At 36.7% G+C, this 13,331-nt stretch overlaps 2 protein-coding genes across 4 annotated transcripts; one reads left to right on the top strand and one right to left on the bottom strand.

Moving 5' to 3' along the window:
- The first annotated feature begins 1,755 nt into the window (after positions 1-1,755).
- On the top strand, positions 1,756-3,028 carry LOC137946085 (uncharacterized). Its single transcript, XM_068792262.1, has one exon. It carries the CDS (start codon positions 1,782-1,784, stop codon positions 2,829-2,831), a length of 1,050 nt encoding a protein of 349 aa, XP_068648363.1. The 5' UTR covers positions 1,756-1,781; the 3' UTR covers positions 2,832-3,028.
- Positions 3,029-8,087: 5,059 nt separating this feature from the next.
- LOC137946526 (uncharacterized) lies at positions 8,088-12,897 on the bottom strand. Of its 3 annotated transcripts, none has more exons than XM_068792860.1 (4): positions 12,740-12,897; positions 11,743-11,949; positions 9,495-9,986; positions 8,088-8,819 (listed from the first exon to the last, which is right to left on the bottom strand). In XM_068792860.1, the coding sequence occupies exons 2-4, from the start codon at positions 11,866-11,868 to the stop codon at positions 8,160-8,162; spliced, it is 1,278 nt and encodes a 425-aa protein (XP_068648961.1). In that variant the 5' UTR covers positions 11,869-11,949; positions 12,740-12,897; the 3' UTR covers positions 8,088-8,159. The 3 variants fall into 3 exon arrangements, with proteins under 3 accessions (XP_068648961.1, XP_068648963.1, XP_068648962.1); XM_068792862.1 differs by having other exon boundaries at positions 8,088-8,816; XM_068792861.1 differs by having other exon boundaries at positions 11,743-11,916.
- Between the last annotated feature and the right edge of the window lie 434 nt (positions 12,898-13,331).

Here is a 13,331-nt window from a genome sequence, read left to right as displayed (position 1 = left end):
GCAAGCTCTGTCTTACCAACCCCAGTAGGACCCACAAACATGAAACTAGCTATGGGACGATTTGGATCAGACAGTCCTGCCCTGGAACGTCGAATTGCATCAGCCACAGACTTAACTGCACAACCCTGTTGTGAAGAACTTGTAAAAGAACTAATGTTTCTCTCTCTGATTACTGTAAATTTGACAATGGAATGTCAGTCCACTTACTTACAATGGGATGCCAGTCCTAAATCAGTGTCCCACTTATCCAAAAGAGTCCTCTGTTTCCCTCCTGGAGTCTCTCTTATTCATGCCAACACGGCTTTATGTACTGGTTTCTTCAACTTGGTGCCAACTCTAGAAAAGCTTGTTCCAATCCACTTCCTTTCTTCTCCAAAGCTTTCCTGATCTTTCTCGTAGTCCCTGTCCACGTTCAAGAGTCCCCAAACCCTCCTTATACATCTAATCCAAAAAACCCTAATTCTCTCTATCACAGCCAATTCTGAGCACCATTCCTAAAACACAATTTTCATACTTCCACCCCTCAAATCACCACAAAACCTATAACAATTTCCTCATTCATGTAATTATACTCTGTTTTCCATTTTGAGTCCCCAAACCCATTCTATGAGTGTGAAAACACATGAATCCTAATTCTACCATCTGTGCAATATTGGATTCTGTGTGAAAGTTTCACTTAAAACTCTTTAAAATCTTTCATGCAAAGGTTCTATTAGGTACTTGAGGTCATTCTCTATCCTCATAAGTGATTGCATGCAAGTGGGATTGTAACAAGATGGTATTGCAATACCTACTCAAATAATTGAAGGCATGAAAGTTCTTACCTATCAAGGAACCATGACTACCTGGAACATAGGGAAGTAAATGAAGAATGCCAGAATGTTGTAACAAACTGAGCATGAAGGAAGAACATGGTGTCACTGCTCAAGAAGCAATTATCCAATGGCTTTGAGGTGTTTAAAGAGCAGTTTACCAGATAATACTAGATCTATCTGGTATTGAAATAGAAGGAAAACAATCGCACCCTATGATTCAACAGAGGCTCAGGAACATCCCCTCACACAATCCGTTGAGACAGCCTACAACAATATATTGCAAATGTTGGTCGAGAACTAAAAACAAAGTGATTTTTGCTCAAATCAATTGATTCATTATTAAGATGGGATAATATGGAAAAAAGAATTAGAAGCTAAACAGTGTGCACATCATGGATCCTGATTGCTCTGACGTGGAGCAGAATAATGGAAACGCCGCAACAAAATCCTGTCGAGAAAAGCAAAGAACTTGGTTTGTGTTAAGACTTAGCTTTCTGCACTTTAATCGACTAGTCTTTTTCGATTGTATTAGTTAGATACTTATATAGTATTCCCACATCTCGCGTTCGAATCTCCACACGTTCGCATGTTTAGCAGGGGGATTTTGTATTTGCATTTGGCAAGGTAGGTGTTAGTGTTTGTGGTTTGTGTTAAAACTTAGTTTTCTATGGCAATGTACCGGCAATGTACGAAGACGTTAACTCAAATTACCATAGGTAGTAACATTTTAGCTTTAATATTTGACAATGTAAATATCAAAGAATAAATATGAGCTCATTTAGAATTAGGTTAAAAAGATTAAACGGGACCCACCTATACCCATGGCCCGTATATGTACGAATTGCCATGAATATAGAAAATAAAAAAGTTTATTTGTACTAGGAAGTTGATTCGTTCTCGACGGGACGGCTATAAAAAGAGTAGCGAAGTTGGTTTCTCTCAGAGTGCAGCAACTCGCGGAAGAGAATGGAGTCTCACAAGTTTTTTCAGATCTTCGTCGGGTCCCCTTTTCCGGAGATCCCCTCCCGCGCTTTCACTGTAAGTCCTAACATCGACCTCCATCACCTCAAACTGGCCTTCTTCTTTCCTTTGAGTTTACCTTCCAGAGCCCTAGATTCCTTCTTCTTCTCTCTCGCGAGTAAACCCTTACGGGACTCGTCTACCCTATTAAGTTCCGGAATTGGTCCTTTCTCCACCCTAAACCTCGAAGCTAAACTCCTCGGTGGAGGCGGCGATGGCGGGGCAACTGGTGCCGAGTCTCGGGACTGTTATCTCAATATGTACGCCGTGAAGAAACCCGACAAGGTGGATCCTAATGAAACCCGCCTATCGAAGTGGTCTACCTGTGCCCTCACCTCGGAACCCCTTAACCCACCTTGCGTCCTCGACAAGCTAGGAAATGTTTTCAATAAGCAGCCATTAGTGGAAGCCCTAATTGCCAAGAAGCTCTGCAAGGAGTTTGGTCACATTAAAGGACTCAAAGACATGATCTCGATTCAGCTCGCGGTGATTCCTGGCAAAGAACCTGATGATAATGTTAATTACGGGACGCGGTTTCATTGTCCAATCACTGGCTTAGAATTTAACGGGAAGTACAAGTTTTTGTCTTTGAAGGGATGCGGGCATGTCTTGAGTGCTAAAGCATTGAAGGAGGTGAAATCTTCCGCTTGCCTAGTTTGCCATCAGGAATTCTCCGATTTGGATAAGATGGTGATTAATGGTGATGCGGATGAAGTTGCAGAATTGAGGGCTAAAATGGAGGACGAGAGAGGAAAGTTACGCGAGAAAAAAGAAAAAAAGCTGAAAGGCAGCTTCGACGAAAGGATGACTCTTAGCAGCGAGAAGAAAGGATTAACAGATGGGGCTAAAGAGGTAAGTGCAAAACGGTTTAAAGCAGAAGATATGGCTCCTGCAAATGCGACAAAAGCAGTGTATGCTTCGATTTTTACATCATCAAAGAAATCGAATTTCAAAGAGACTTTTAGTTGCAGATCACTTCCACTTGGCAGAAACTGAAGGAGAAGCAGGTTTACTGTAGGGAATTTCTTCTCTGGAAGGTTATTCTATGTTAAATTGATTTGATTGTAATGTAACCTCTGTTAATATAAAAGAGAAGCTTTCTCGTGTTGCAAGGCATTGTTTCATCTGTGGTCGTGCACTAGTGGTACAATTCAAAGAAATGAAAGCACATATTTTCCGAATATTTGCACAGTGAGTTGTTTCTTCTTTCCAATTTTGCCTGATGGAGAACATTCTTACAAATAGTTTAGAAACTTAAGAAAAACTATCATTAATACTTAAGAAACTTAAGAAAACTATTATCAATACTTGAAATCTCATACAACATCTATATTGTCAATTTGATGATTAAAAAAAAAAAAAAACCCTTATCTTGCTGTGAGTTGCTGCATGGCAAACAAAGCCGGTTGTAAATCCCCTAACAACAATTTATAAACCACCAATAGCAAATCTGGCTCTGGCTCTGGCTCTTTCTTTTAAGGGTCTGTCAACATGAAAGTAGCATTGGAAGAAGTGTAAGCAAAACGAAAATAGTAAATTTAGACTGAAAAAATGAAAGAGAAACGATAGTCACTCACTGGATGGACATGAAAACATGAATAAATACCAATCAAGTGGGTCTAATAGATGAAAAGAAAAAAGATAAATTTATAGATTAATTAAAAGAAAACTCTAACTCACCTTATAAGCATGAACTAGAGGATTTGCTTATGAAATGACCAATGCATGTTCCTCTTCGAGTCAGACTGTTCCTTGTCGTCACATTTTTTTTTCCTAACTGTCTATTGAAGTGCTCAATTCAGAACTTTCAAGTGCTTCAGCCATCAGTACATTTTTTGTTCCAATAACTACACTTAGTTTTGAGTCTGCATCAATCTCTACTCTAAATGTACTTGCATTGTTATGTACATTCCAAGAACAGAAGAAAAGAAACTGCTAGAACACCAGATTCAATAGAAAAGGGTGTGCCATCTACATTCATTGGATTATTTCTTTCATCTATATGAACTCTCAATTTATTCGCCTTCTTTGAGCTGGACATCTATTGCTACAACCTCTCTTGACCTGTTTGTATCAGTTTGTGCTCAAATGATTCTGCAAGCAAACCAAAATTGAGCTCCGACATGCTATCAAAGGAGGCAGAAACTGATGATTCCGGCAAAACAGAAGGCATATAAAGGCAGATGACAAATTAATGGCAAGTACCTTCCAGAATTTCTCTAGAATTTGGACAATTAATTATGCTTCGTCTTGGTACAACCAGTGGAAAATTTTTATATCTCATGAAATGATCCGCCATGGCTATGTCCAGGTACTGAAAAAGAAAATAATAGTCTTTACATCATATCAGAAGTGGAGCTCACTGGGGACTAGTTCCTTGAGTTATTATTAGCACAAGCCTAGAAAATGATTAACTGACAAAATGTTGTAGAACACCACTGTTAAGCTTGTCTTCATATAACAAATGTTTCGTTTTCATGTTCTTCCTTGTTTCTTCTTGTCAAATTTAGCTTATAAGAATGGCTGCATAGGGAAGTTTCTAGCAAGAAATATTGGGTTCAAGCCTCCCCAGGGAATGAGTTTGTAATGTGTGCATGTTATGAACATTCAAGCTGAAAAATTATCTATAATATGGACATCTATAAGTCAATACTGGAAGCCGAAGAGGCATCAAACCAAGGTTTACATTGAAATGTAGCTGCAAATTACTAATGGCACGAGTCAGAATCTTCAAGTATTGGAGAAGGAGATTTCTTAAATTGCAGGCTCAAGTTTTTTTCACCTGGTAAAGTCTTATGGAACAATAATCTCAGCTGACACTCCTGAAGAAACAGTTCAGTGGATTGAGGGAGGACATCTTTTTGATTGATTCATTCCCTCTAAACGGCATTCCTCATCCACCTTGCAAATGAACATCTGCCTGCTTTTTTTTTTTTTTTTAATAAGAGAAATAAGAAGAAAAATTCCTTGAGATGGCTCTAAAGAGAGCAATGGATACATGAGAGAGTACATAAAAAGAGCAAAACTAAAGCCAAAAGAGAAACAAACAAAAAACTGCTTCTTTTCATGAACCTTCTTAGTTCTTGCTAGTACCTTTTTCTCTGTGCTCCTTTTCTTGCTTTATCTTTCCCCAGTTTACTGTATTGCTGAGCTAAATGCTGGACGAAGAACCTCTGATGTTATATACACATTCCTCTTAATTCCTGTCATCCATTGTGATAATGGAAGTGACACTTCTAACCAAGGCTCCAAGGCTGCTGTTTGGATCTCTATGTAGCAAGCTGACTGTTGCTTTTCATGGCCATACAGGTGGCGGGGGTTTTAATGGGTCATAACTGAGGCTTTCTCTTGCAATACATGATATTGTATGTATTATTTTCTTTTTATCTTCAGAAACCTATTATGGGTGAGTTTGTCAGTAAGGGATTCATCATTTTCATCAGGTGAACAAATTTGTTTAAAAAGTTCACTCTTTCTCTTCTTTCCAGTATTTCTACTCCTATGCCCACTTCTCTAGTGCAGCATCCAATGAATCAGATCTAAACATGCTATAATAATTATGTACTCCAAGGGACAATTAATGTTGGCAATTCGTTTTTTTATGTTTCTTCAATCTGTTAGGACCCTTTTATGATATTCAGATTTTGCAAGAAGTTGTGAAATCTTACAAGAGTCTCATGAGATGAAATCTCACAAAAACACTTCAATTAGAAAAGTTTTAGTTATTTTAATATTTTATTTATGTTTAATTATTTAATTATTCTCCTGGTTAGACTTTGGGATTCAATACCTGAAGACAACAGAAATATACACATCTATTAAATCCACATAACTCATTACATGATACAAAACCTCGATATGGTCCATAAACAGAGTCGGCCCAGCAAGCAATCCCACTTTGAGTGAGACTCCATAGAAAAAGTTTCTAAGTTAAGAACATCTATTCAATTTCCATTTGAAGCCATCCTTAACGTTGTGGCCCTTCTCAAGCTCCGAATGAATGGGTCCAAAACCGGGTCCGACTCGAAATTATATGATTGAGACCGACAAAATTAGTTCGGTCCATGTTTTCTAAGACCCATCTCTAAGAAAATTATTATTTTTTGTGTTAAAAGGAGATACATGAGGCGATTTGGTTAAGGGTCTCTTCTTTTGTGTCTATTTGCGTGTCTACATCGGTTGCATATGTTTCGTATCGTCAAATCTAAAAAATAGTGGTTACCTCCTAGAAACTCCCTTGAGGTCATACTTGGTCAAAATGGTATTTTAACTTATTTTTACAGTTCTATTGTTATAGTTTGTCCTATTTTTTTCAAAAGAAAAAGAGTCACATTCTAGATTGATTTGGAAGTATGAGTATTGCATAGTCGTCTCCTTCCTCTTAAAGTTATTTTTCTCTAGTATTTATTCAATTTATCATCTTTTGTTTTCCTCAATTCAAAACAATACTCAGACCTATTACCTAAAAAGTATAAGAGTGTGTCCAACATCCAGTGTTAATCAAGTCTTTTTATTCTTCACCCAAATAAGTGTTTTCTTACTTGAAATACCCTAAAAAAGTGAGTAATCTCTTTGTTGTACCCTAAAATTAGTTTTTTTTTTGCCTTTGAAATTGTGTGAAGCGTGTTTCTGACTATGACCGTTTTGACTGGTGTATGGAGTTTTGTTGTTTGGCTAGGAGTGATTTCCTTCTCTCATGTTTCGTTTTGTCCAAACTAGGTTTTTATGTCTTTAATATCCCCTGCATGAGGAGGAAAAGAAAAAAATAAAAATACAAGAAAAAATATTTTATTCCAAATGTTATAGTAATTTTTATATGACCAAAATATTCAAAAAATGGGAGAACATAAGATGAAGAATTCGCATCTAAATTTTTTTTTTTTACCTAATCAAGATGGAAGACCAATTATCTTTTTTTCTACTAAGCTGAAATTATAAACTCCAACTTGATGGGGAGTGTTCAAAAGTAGGTACGGAAGAGTCTTACATAACTCTCATAGCAAAATATCTCACAGAGTAATAATTAATGTGGTGGTATCTTACAGGAGTCTTATGGGAGAAAGTCTCATGAAAGTGTTTCAGTTAGAGGATTTTAGTTATTTTAAACTTCTATTTCTGTTCAATTATTTAATTATTTTAAGACTTATCTTTTAAGAGTTAGACTTTGAGTGTAAGTGGGATAACGGTAGTTTGATTGTAATCTAATTCTACTTATTTTCTATATTATAATAGAGGCTCATTGTACTCACTTATTAATCCAAGTCAGTAAATTATTCTTCTTCAGAAATTTAACATAATAGAGTTGTGGTGAAGATGAAAACATTAGTAATAGTCTCAAGAAAGGCTTGAACAATAAGAACAGCTTGCAAATTCTTTTCTTACTTTGGCTGATGCTGGGTCTTAGCTTCTCTTCTTTTTCTGTTTGTATATTTTAGGCAATGGGACATAAGATCACATTCAGGAAGGTGAAATCAAAAGAGGAAATGCAATCAAGAGAAAGGAAGAATGCCCCAAGTACAAGCACAAATGGCAGAACATAAAGAAACAAAAAACCTAGAAGCTAAGTGGGAGCGTGAGGGATTCAGTCTCATCCAACAAGGTGTTGAGGGAGAGCCCAGTCTTCTCACCGGAGTCGGCCAAGAGTGTGCACCCAGGGATATCCACCTGAAAAGTGATCTTAACAATCCTATGAAGTCAATGAAGCTGCCATTAAGGGGAGATGGGGAAACCTTTGGAGGCTAACATATGAAAGCAAAATTTGATGGGCAGAAAGAAGCTCCAACCAAATTTCCTTTAACGGACACTATCAGGCTGAATTAGAGGTCTGCTGCATATGTTGCACAACTATATCAGTGCCAAATATATTTCCAGTTACACTGTTTCCTTCTGTTGTATCAGGACAATACCAAGTTTAGTTTTTCTCTGGACTCACATTAGGTGTCTTATCTCATGATACAATTCTCTTTGGAAAACTCAATTTTCCTTCATGTTATTCCAACTTGATATTGTTCCAAACATAAGTTTACAAAGCCAAAAAGATATGTTCCAATGAATATATTGCTGGTTCTAAAACCTGGGTACAATGTAATTGATATATTGCTGTTGAATGTATTAATGGTAATGCCTGGAAGATGCCATACTGAAAAGATGAAATTCCTTTTTAAGAATAAAATGTAGGAAAGTAAAAAGAAATCACTTGCTACACAAGTTTCTTATAGAGGCAAGTAAAAAAGACACAATGAATGATCTATGAAGAGAAACCTAGTCAGAAGAGTAGAAATTTTCTTCTTGGGTTTTGCATCTGTTTTCCATGTACATTTTTTGTCATTTTTTTACAACATTGTTTTTGTGGTTAACAACACCGATTCTTGCACTTCGATTCATTCTCTTGCCATGGCTTGAACTGTCTTCAATGGATCTACTGGATGTCCTTCCTATCTGTGTTTGAAAGCACTGCCATTTGTCATCTCCAGGTAATTTGCTTGGTGTAAAACTTAGAAGAATCTTTGCTGCAACACTTTCGCATGCTTCCTCTGAAATAGATTGTTTTTCCAAATTCTCATTCTCACTTCTGAAACTCTCCTCTTGATTCAATTCACCTTCTGTGAAATTTTCAGGACTCTTTGTTTTTAAAGTATTTTTCTCATGTCCATTTGAATGCAATTCTCTCTTCAGAAGACAACTGAAATCTGAAATGGATGATGGAGTTGGCTGGCTACCATGACTCTCCGACAATGGGGGGGTACCTTGGACTTGACTCTCTTCGACCAGCTCACAAACAGTGCCATATTTATCTGAAAGTAAATTGTTTCCTGGTGAAACCAAGTCATGGCTAAAGAGATTGTCTGGGCTCTCTTTTAGGAATTTACAGTGTAAAGGCAACTGAACTGAAATTCCAAGGATTGAAATGCATTTGGATGCATCTTGTGATAGTGTGTCCAATATACTTGTACCATCTGCAACTTGCTTGGGAGTCTTTAGCTGCTTAAGAGTGAAAGAAATTTATAATTTCAGTTGCTAGGTAGTACAAATAGAAAGGTCATTATTTTTTTAAGAGTAGGAAAGAAAATGAGAAAAAGGTCTTCACTAATGCACAAAACCTTAAAAAAAAGAGAAAACTTGAGGTGTTGCCATTCAACAAATGCAAGATCATCATTTCATGTCAGTACTTTTCAGGAAGAAGCTTTTGATTCATATGCAGAGAAGTGGTCCTCCTCCATTTTGTTTTCATATCCAAATCAGCAGATTTTTCTGTGAAAAACCTTAAAAAAAAAGAGAAAACTTGAGGTGTTGTCATTCAACAAATGCAAGATCATCATTTCATGTCAGTACTTTTCAGGAAGAAACTTTTGATTCATATGCAGAGAAGTGGTCCTCCATTTTGTTTTCACATCCAAATCAGCAGATTTTTCTGTGAAACTTATCAACATTATAGCAAGGAAACTTAAAATCATAGAGCTGTTGATTTCAAAGAGATAAGAATCTGAGATACCTCTAACTTCATGAAACTAAAACATATACCACTATCATGAGAAGAAGATATCTAACAAGTGTCATGAATACTGTAAACTACCATGCTTACTTTTGCAATCACTGAAAAGAAAAAACACATAGAGATGGGAAAACAAAAAAAGAAAAACATGATGATATAAGTCCAACCTGGGACGACTGTGAAAGCTTTTCTGGAAGGGAGTCAATTGGGGTTTTGAATTGCATGGTGACAGAGTCAGGACCCACTGAAGGTAGATTTTCCTGCAGGAAGTCTTGCAAAGAATCTGCTTCAAGATCATTTGCCACAGTCTGGTAATCTGATTCATTTATATCTTCTTCTGGGGGCCTTTCAAGATCAATTATTTTCCTCATCTTATCCTGGGAATTCGATAAGTTCTTCCTTTCTACAGTTTTGAGAAAGAAATAATTTTTTGTTTTGATTCCAGTGAATTCATTACAGGCACATGGATATTGTGTGTGAATAACAGGTGGATCCGCTTCACTCTTTTGAGCATTAAATTTAGCCACCTTAGAGGATTTCCCTTCCAAAATAGGATTGCAATTCTGATTGTCATTTGCCCCATTGTGAAAGTGAAGCAACTTCTGTACTTCCTCCATTGCTAATTTTTGGACATTGTACAGCTTGTGAAGTGCCTGAACCTGACATAGTGAGCTATCTGGTTAGAATATTAGATGATTCAAGCAGATTGCTGAAAAAGAATTTCACCAAGGAAGCATCTACTTGTAGGTCCTAAACAATATTATGTTCAACATTGAGCTGTAGAGCAAGGTACTTGCTACAGAAGAGGGAGGGTAAAAGATAGCCGAAACCCTTCTCCTCAGCCCCAAATCTGCTTGCAGTTAGGTCAGATGTCTTTGAAACTCAATCTGATAGGAAACATTTAGAACAAACTGTATTTTAGACAATTTGTCATTTTTCAACTACCACTTTGCTGTAGAGACCTAGAGCTTATGAATGAAAAGTTCTACGCTTTATATGAGCATTGTGGCTGATGCATGTCAAATTTATGCCTGATTTATGATTCACTAAGTGGGCCTTCTCTTGAATAAACTTGCTAGTATGGCTATCGCCAGCAATTGGAGAGTTTGTGCTGCTACAGGAAATGAACTAAAGAGGTCTAGCAATCGCAGACCACTTTCATCTATTCGTTGGCATTGTTAAAATAGGGACTTGTGGCTTGCGCAAGCAGCAGACTGCTGGAACTAGGCACGAACATTGCGCCTTTCAAATGAAGTTTAGAACTACTTTGGTTTTTCACCTTCTAAGCATAGCTGCAGGCCTGGACCTCTGTGCTTGCTCATAACATGAAATAACAAAGAACATGAACCAGCAGTTATGTTGAATCGTATTATGATACCAGTATTTGGAATGGAAATATTTACGATTCTTTTACATGTCTGACCAGGCCTGCCATCTAGAGAAAAACTCTTTACGTATTTTTGTATTTAGACAGACTCTTATATATGGTTAAAGTCCATTTTGTTATTATGTATAGTACTAGCCAATACCTGCTATGCTAACGAGAAGAAATATTAACACCCTGAAGACTTCTAAATTACGACTCAATCCTACTAGGCTCACATAGGAGCTTAATTCTTTTATTCTCTCATCTCTCTCTCATGGCCAAGATGGCCTCTCTCTATGTACATTAACTAGTATTCATAACAAAATAACCCACTGGTTTACAATTAAAAAAGATTGTTTCAACTCATTTAGAAGAGATGCTCTTTAGTGCAGGTTACGTTTAAAGTAGAAGTTTTATCAAGTTAACTAATTCAACTGGCATGGCTGGAAACTATAGAGGCTGATGGTACTAATTACAATAGAACTTCTTTGCACACATAACAAGTTGACAAGGAATCAAATACATTTTCCTTCAAGTAGTAATGACAACAAAAATAATAATAAATCCTAGATATAAATGTTATAGATACAAATAAAGGGTCAGGAGGCTGAACTCAGGATCATCTTAAGGGATAAGGGTAATAAAAAATGTTTTAGTTATGAATAAAGGGTCAGATACCAAACTCATGACTACCTTAAGACCGTTTGTATTTAACTTTACACTTTTTTTAAAAAATCTTATAATATTCAAAACTAGAACTCACTTCATTATATTTGTATTTGTCTTTTTTGTCTTTTGGAAATGTAGAAATTTTGAAAAATCTGAAATGAACAATATCAACTATGGACCTCTAGGAAGAAAAAAGAACAAAAAGAAGTTTAAAATTTTAAATCTAAAGTTAACTATTAAATTAAAAAAACGGGTACAAATAACTAATAACATCTTGAGTCGACATTCCTTATTCCTTTGTTACAATAACAATTGTAGTAGTGGTGGTACTTGAAAAAATAATAGGGAGATATGAAGGAAAAAAGAATAAGATTCCAAACCTGTTCCTTGAATAATTCCTCGTGTTGCATAATAATGTTTCTAATCTGATCGATATTTTTCCTTGAGAAATTTTGCAATACACTCTCAGAGGTAAAACCACATGTGTTTTTGCCAGCTCTTTCCATGTCAGCAGTTCGTTGCAGCCAGAGACAGTAAACATGTTGGAGTCATTTCTGAAAATGAGATAAACCAACGAACCTCAAAGCCTGAAAGTTTTTGGAGTAACAACAATTTAGCAAGATGCAATACGAACTAATCCTATAATCAATCATACATGGAGTAACACGGCAGGCCGGAACATATGCTCAAGGTTCCAACTAAATCTACTTATGAATCATACAGCCTCTAAAACCATGAGTATCCAAGGTACAATCATCTCATATAATCACTTTCAGACAGACCTAGAAGTGACAACTAGTACCCAGTCTTCCACAACAAAGATGAACCGAAGCTCAAGAGAAGTGAACAGCAGCAAGCACTGTACTTAAAAAATATTCTCCCCACAAGTTTCTTCTTGTGAAAACCCACATTAAGAAATACTGTATATGTTCAAGCGAGGCTTGCTTGAGGTTAGCAGGACGCCTGCCCAAAACTGAAACCAATGATCGCTTGTAAGCTGTAGCAGAAATAATGGGGATACGAAAGTAAAATCACGATAAAATGCATAAGATATCTCAAATTTTAGTATCCGATGATTCGTGCTACGGAGGGGAGCACAGAGGAAAAGAATAGCTCACTCAAGAACATTTGGTTCATAAATGGATTAGAAACAACAAAAACTAAAATTAAAGCAAAAGACGGAGATAAAGATTTGTATCATGAAAAGAAAAATCCCAGTGGCGGATCAGTGAAGCTAAAACAGGGAACAATCCTTTACTAATTCCAATCACGTATTTTCCGCAAAAAACAGAACTCCGTGGAACTGAGTTATAATCACAAATGCAACAGATGACAATTTAGAAAAGCATGGAGTTGCAGCAAAAGCCAGAACCGTACCTTGCACCTCCGGACAAGCGAAGAAGAGAAACGATCAGCTGGATTTTTTTTAGTTGTATCGAGGAATGTCACGCATTTCCATTTAAAAAAAAGATATTACTCGGACTTGAATAATATTAGGATATTTAATTCAGGAGGACTGCGAACTCCAAGGAGGGTGTTCGAAGATCAAAGACAAGGATTTGATTGGAGAAGAAAAAGTCCCTTCCAGCTGAGATATTTTAGGCGGAGGGACTCGGGTCCGGATATTTATTCGGATCTTGAGTCTGTCACGCACGGTCCCTTGTAACAACAGTTAATATTTAAAAGCAACTAACGAGATAAATTATTTTTTATAAAAACAAAATGTGTAATGGTAAAATGAGCGATGCATTTTGGCGCGAGTCTCAAATGCGAACGTAGACTGAAGGAAGGAATGGATAACCAGAAAAAGAAAATCTTAATCGCTTCTCTCATTTTGGAAGATGACTGAAGTGGAACGGATCCAAATGTCCGATAGTTTATTTGTTTCGATTACGATCAAAGATTCGAATAGAAATCCGTTTACAGTCCAAAATATCCCTTTGAAAATTTTCTAAATTAAAAGCTGGTA

This window comes from Aristolochia californica, unplaced genomic scaffold (assembly GCF_029961685.1).
Source record: "Aristolochia californica isolate CCGP_79_NKW_82.1479 unplaced genomic scaffold, dmAriCali1.0.hap1 SCAF_12, whole genome shotgun sequence".
NCBI classification, from domain to species: domain Eukaryota; kingdom Viridiplantae; phylum Streptophyta; class Magnoliopsida; order Piperales; family Aristolochiaceae; genus Aristolochia; species Aristolochia californica.
Note: the sequence above shows the minus strand (reverse complement) of the source record. Positions and strands in the feature narration are given on the sequence as shown.

Coding starts and splice junctions, on each gene's coding strand:
- LOC137946526 (XM_068792860.1), bottom strand. CDS start 11,868: ATGGAAAGAGCTGGCAAAAACACATGTGGTTTTACCTCTGAGAGTGTA. Junction 9,987..11,742: donor AGGAATTATTCAAGGAACAG/GTTTGGAATCTT, acceptor TCACTATGTCAG/GTTCAGGCACTTCACAAGCT. Junction 8,820..9,494: donor AGCTTTCACAGTCGTCCCAG/GTTGGACTTATA, acceptor TTCACTCTTAAG/CAGCTAAAGACTCCCAAGCA.
- LOC137946085 (XM_068792262.1), top strand. CDS start 1,782: ATGGAGTCTCACAAGTTTTTTCAGATCTTCGTCGGGTCCCCTTTTCCG.